This window comes from Bacillus rossius, chromosome 1 (assembly GCF_032445375.1).
Source record: "Bacillus rossius redtenbacheri isolate Brsri chromosome 1, Brsri_v3, whole genome shotgun sequence".
Lineage (NCBI taxonomy): Eukaryota > Metazoa > Arthropoda > Insecta > Phasmatodea > Bacillidae > Bacillus > Bacillus rossius.
The window spans coordinates 85,774,608-85,780,607 of record NC_086330.1 but is presented as its reverse complement, the minus strand read 5'-3'; the positions used below and the strand labels follow the sequence as shown (position 1 = coordinate 85,780,607).

The 6,000-nt window shown below is 40.9% G+C and overlaps 1 protein-coding gene across 1 annotated transcript in view; it reads right to left on the bottom strand.

Annotated features, from left to right (window-relative positions):
• Positions 1–3,779: 3,779 nt before the first annotated feature.
• Positions 3,780–6,000, bottom strand: part of LOC134529306 (uncharacterized) — a 51,672-nt gene continuing 49,451 nt past the window's right edge. Inside the window, exons 4-6 of the mRNA XM_063363219.1 lie at positions 4,505–4,724; positions 4,066–4,234; positions 3,780–3,914 (exon numbers count right to left, since the gene is read on the bottom strand). Coding sequence (XP_063219289.1) covers positions 3,863–3,914; positions 4,066–4,234; positions 4,505–4,724 — 441 coding nt within the window. The 3' untranslated portion in view covers positions 3,780–3,862. The remainder of the gene's footprint in view (positions 3,915–4,065; positions 4,235–4,504; positions 4,725–6,000) is intronic.

The following is a 6,000-nucleotide window of genomic DNA, read 5'->3' as shown; positions in this document are numbered from 1 at the left end:
GCCGCAGGGCGGTCTCGCGCTCAGTGACCGTTCGGGGCTCGAAGGGGTCGGACGCTCCGCGAACGTCGGGTCATCAGCTCTAGCATCTCTTCAACATTTCAGCAATAGTGTAAGTTTTCGGAAACCTTTCAATTAACTCGGCGCCGACCCCAACCCAGTCGCACGATACTTCGTGCGGCTCTTAATTAATTTAAATTCTTCCCACCAGGGAATTTTACTTTTCATACGTAATCCATGTCCAGTTTAAGGACCGCGTAGTAGTGGTACGCAGTTTTCGGCTAATGAGCCAATTAATCGTTATCGTCGTAGATCCTCCATATAAGTGTTGATAATAGCACTGACTAACTTTCGTCTTGTAACTTTCTCCGTTTTTATGTGCAAAGTGTAACGTGTATTTTAAGTGACTAACTTTTATTTGTAGGAACTTTTACGTGTACGTCTTCAGTCGGCATGCCCACGTCTTGGTTAGAGACGTTAATATTTCGTAGTAGGCTAGACTGCAAACCATCCTGAATATAGAATCTTGCCTGCGTATTCACGTGCTGGCCTAAGTTTCGGCAACAGCCATTCATTTACTTGCTAAACCTTTCATAGGGACGTGAAGCCACTGTTTCAGCTTGTCAATATAACTTTGCAATCTATCTTGGTCGCGCGAACCGTCACGTTTAGAGATACGCGTGTCTTAGCGGTCCGACAACGGACGCGGCCAGTCTCGGGGCGTATGAGTGTATTGATACTGAATAAAGTGCAGTGTCCTGTAAACCGTTTTCCATTCATTTACGAGGCGTCCTGGGTGACCTAAACAGCCCAGGTAATTTCTGAACGTAATTTTCAAACTCCGAGACGCGCTCCTGCCTGCAGCCACGAGGCCGAACCCCCGTTAAAAACCCTGAGATATTTTACAACACTAATAATTAATTAAAAAGCTAAAACAGGCAGCGGGAGTGGCGTCATTGTATTGCCTATATACTATTGTCATAAATTAAATTTTAAAATTATTTTTAACTTTTTAGTTTGATAATCTTTAAAAGCATGTTTCTTTAGTTTTTTAAACTATATTTATTGATGTTCCATACCTCTAATATACGGACATTGAAAAAACCACTCTAACACATCTTAGTTCAGTTTAACTGTTAACAAATATTTAGGTTAACAGGTCCTATACATATTTCCGAATGTTTTACTGACTGAGTTATACTGGACATTAATTAAATTGATCGCTGATATTTATACCTATAAACGAAATTTTGAATTTATCATTTTATGTAAACTCTAATGCGTTAAAAAGTGTGACGCAACACTACACACAGGTAGTGATGTCTAGTGCACTGCCCTATGCACATTAGTTAACAAAAAAATAAATTGAAATATTAATTACTGATAAATAATACCTTGATGTCGTGATACAAGTAACACATGCTTATCTGATATTTATTTCAATTAGAATACGAAATAGGAAGATAAAATAATTAACTGATTTTAAGACTGATTTAATACTTACACAGTACAGTGCATTTTGAAGACAAATGGGTCTTAAGAAGCGAAAATCGTACTCGATTAAAGGATGGTATGGTGTTCGGTATATTAAGGTTTCCCTCAAAGTAACGGTTTCAGAATGCTTTTAAGAATTAGTTACATCCCAACATAAGTTTAAAACATTTCTCTTAAGAGTGTGCTTCGTAGCATTAAAAAATGTGCCTTAATTATTTTGCAAATTTATCATTGTTATGGTGACGATGTCAGGGGTTTTCGTAATTTTTTTTTTTAGAAATATAGTACAGTATTAGCAACTACGTTAAGAACTGTTATTTTATTCACACAGAGAAAAGAAATACAAAATGCTAAAATTTGGCGTTTGTCTTTTTATATACTATATAGGTTTGTTATTATATGTGTGTTGTAACATGTATAAAAATGTTAAATATATTCAACAATATTTGGTAATTATATATATTAAAAAACTTTTATTCACGCGACTTGAAACTACGTGAAAGGTTTTCAGTCTATAAAGGCCTATTCTATGATTTTTTTAAAATTATTAATTCTTATGCAAACAATTAATAAAAGGGAAGTTTCTTACATTGTCAGTATATGCATAGCATTACAGTTATTCCAAACAATTCTCTACCAGTGTTTACCTAAGGTTTGCATGTTACGTTTGTTCTTCTACTAATACACATATATTACAAGAGGTTTGTAATAGATTAAATGAGGTAAGTAAGAATTCGTTTTTATAAACATTGTGTATGAAATTATAAATTTTGAGATGTATAATAACAAAAAGAAGAGCGTTCCGAAGACATATGTCGGTAGTGTTACCCACTGAAACATTATTCCCACTTCAACTCTCTGTAAAAATAAAAGTATGGGGTTGAATGCGCCAAAAGGGGTATATAAATAAAATTTGAGGCTTCTTCCTTATTTCATACGCTAGTGTCCCCCACTTACAATTGCAAACAAAAATTTTTCCTCGATGTTGTAATTTACTCTGCGTAATCACAAAAAATTTTGGCAGTAAATAAGTATTTAATTTTTAAAAATGAAAGCATTCATGTTTCGAAAAAAATATTAAAGCGATGTGGGGAAAAATGTTGATAGATACTCCAGTAAAATTTTCAGTTTGATTGTTTTGATAGTTTCGGAGCTGTTGCGAGTTTAGTTTGGAAGATTCTTCGGCCGCGCGAGGCGTGTTTGGGTCTTTTTCATTTTCTTTCAGCGTAGGAAGCCGATACCCGGCTTCACTTCGCATCCTCTGCTTGTCTTCCCTTGTCCTCTCCAGATGTATTACTGTATATTAGCTCCATGAGCGCGACCTAGACAGACCATTTCTTCGGTCTCCTCTCTCGTCATCCCTCTACACCCCATTCTTCCCCCTCCCCACCCGCAGGCTGCGGCCCGCCGGCCGGAGCTCCGCCGGACTACCTGGTTCCGACAAGCGCCGCCCTCAGCGCCACGTCGCGGGGACATTCTTCCCGGCGGCGAGAGTTTTACACGCAGCACTAGAACTGTCACTCCAGAGGGCATGTTTTGAGTCGGATCGTATCAAAAACAAAAGGATATGAAAATATATACATAACTCAATAGTGTTCTGCCAATTATGTTTTCATTTTCATTTAAATTTATTCTTTAAATCGCTCCTGAAGTAGTCCAGCAGTGATCAATGGAAATTGTCAATATTAAACTGTAATTTTGACGATGAAATTTTTTTCTTCTTACTTTTATATGTGCAGAAACCTATTCGTACACTCGTTTCTTGAACTATACTTAAGTTTAACATAATTATGTGTTTTCTAAATAATTCTGGCTTGGAATAAAAATAAATGCATTTAAAATGAAATAACTCAGTAAAAAAAGTTTATTAAAAATATCCTAGGTATATTATGTCTTAAAAAGAAGCATCAAAAACAAATATGTACAGTTAAATTAGTTTTGTCGTTATATTTTCCATGCACCAATCGCCTTAAGGTGAAAGTGTCATGTACAGAGGTCAATGAAAATTACAACGATAATGAGTGGAACACCCGATAGTGGAGAGGGGAAGAGGCTTAGGAGTCTTGTGCGTGATGACATGTTTACATTAGATCACACAAACATATTTGTGCACTTGCACCCTTCTATGCTTTTTTACTTGTCTATTTGCATACTTGCTTACTTTCTCACTGGTATAATTACTCTCACATACAGGCACGCATTCTTACACTTTTATCTGTGAAGTTTAAAATTTAATATGTGTAGTGGCCATGCCCCAGTATCTGTAAGCAATAAAAATGCCAGTAAAATATTCTTTCTTGCGCACTTTATTACTGCAAACCACATAGAAGGCAGCTCAAGCATTGGCTGGGGAGCGGATGACCTGTAGCGCTCAGCAGCTGTAGCTCGGCAGCTTCCCCACGCAGTGAGACCGTGTCTGCCACCTGTGTAGTGCCAAACATGTGTACAGTAAATTACTGGCCATTCCCACTTTCTATTAAGAACTGTACTTATGTTCCTATTGTTTCAATGTGATGGCGCCTAACATGTTGGCAGTGGGCCTGGACATGGAGCATGTGTCGGTGGGGTGGGTACCTGGGCTGGAGGGAGGGTTGTGCAGGACATAGCACCCGAATTATGCGTGGAGCAGCTCCCAGCAGGCAGCGTACCACGGGTGGCAGTCCCACTGCAGGCGGGGGAGGCAGTACGGGGGCCACTCTCTCCTCTCGCACGCTTGGTTCCGTACAAGTCACCTCCTCCTCGCCTGCACAACCCCACGCCAGCATCAGTGCTGCATTGCTTCTTTCTTGCTGCCAGCATGTTGGTCAGGGGAGCCTTCTATGCAGGCACCCTTGTGTAGCAATGTTCTAATTGGACACAGGTTTCCATTACACTTAAAGTTAATGCTCGCTATTCATTAATCGCCCTTCTCTTATGTAGAGTAGAAGATTAAAATCATTTGGTGTTCAGCACATCCTGATTCAGTGGACTTGACAGTAACAGATGACACAGGCAGTGACGGCAGGGTCCGTACCTAGCAGCTGGCCGGAAAGCAAGCGCACCAGCGGCATGAAGGGGCCACTCTCGCCCAGCCTCTCATCAGCTTCGGGTGCCGGCTCAAGTGGGTACAACGTGTCGCTGGCCGTGCTCAGAGCCGTGTCCAGCGCCCGCAGTAGGCTCAGTGCACGGTGGGTGTGTGCATAGCTGCGCAGGCTCTCATCAGCACGTGACAGGCGTTCAAGCATCATGCTGCACTGCAACACCACGTGCATTTCTGCTGCACTATTCTCACCTTCTAGTCGCTCATATATGTCGACATTAACCAGCTCAGTAACATTTGCCAGTCAGTAGTCCGTATGCATGATAGTTTAACTGTTCATGGAGAATTTCTAAAATGTGAGGTTTTCATAGCTATGAAAGGTTTTTTTGCATGCTTAGTCATCCAAGTCCTTAATTTTTAACACAAAAGCTTCAAATATGGTAGCTGCTGATTAATGAATTAGTTTAAGATATGGATCATATAATTAAGAAAGTAATATAGCATCACAAACCTGTATGCCTCCATGTTTATGGTTTTATCCAGCAATTGTTAAGGCAAACTAGAGTGCTGTGTACATTAGGTAGCAGCTACAAATAAACATAAAATAAAATATAAAATTCAGCAGTAGAAGCATAAGCAGAGAATTACATAGACAAAGTATAAAAATTGAAGTGAGGCTTTTTAATAACTTTGATGTCGACCAGGAGCTATGCCCCTCCTGCGAGCCCAATGTGTCCCATCACCCAATTGCTTCCAGGTTGTCTCAGTGTTTCAACAACACACAGAGTTATAGCACATTGATGTGTGCTGCCGTCGTCCGGGGTCTCGGGCTCGAGTCCCGGTGCGGTTCCTAGCGGTAGTGGCAGTTGCGAATGTAATGAGTCCGGGTGGGCGCCAGACTAGTTCTGGTGCTAGTCGGTAGTTGGGTCGTGGGGTCGATTGCCCTGCGTGGCCCACTAGGACCGTCGGCGGTGTTACGTGGGTCTGAGAGATTCCCTACTCGGCGGTGGTTGGGGATAGCAGGTTTAAAGAAGCGTACGCTGGAGTGAGTTAATAAATGACGTGTGTCATTTATTCAGTCAACAGTGGCTCTGGTGTAACGTTGTCGGTTACACGCCACGTCGTACAATAGGTGACGTTACAAGATACAAATTACACAATTACACTCAACTGAGTCTGAGAGTTACTGAATTACCGTAGCACAAGTTTACAAAAGGAATGTTACACGAGGTTGCGTTATATAAGTTCACGAATGTTACGTGGAGAGGTGCGTCGCACAAGTTTACAAAAGAATGTTACACGAGGGTGCGTTGCACAAGTTTACAAAAGAAATGTTACACGAGGTTGCGTTGCACAAGTTTATAAAAGAATGTTACAACGTCAGTAGTTGTTCCGTATTATCGTGTCCCTAGGCGTTTCTGAGCCTGACTGCTCAACGAGGGGTGAGGGTGATTGGAGGCGGCCAATCCCGTAAATCTGCGTATTGAGGC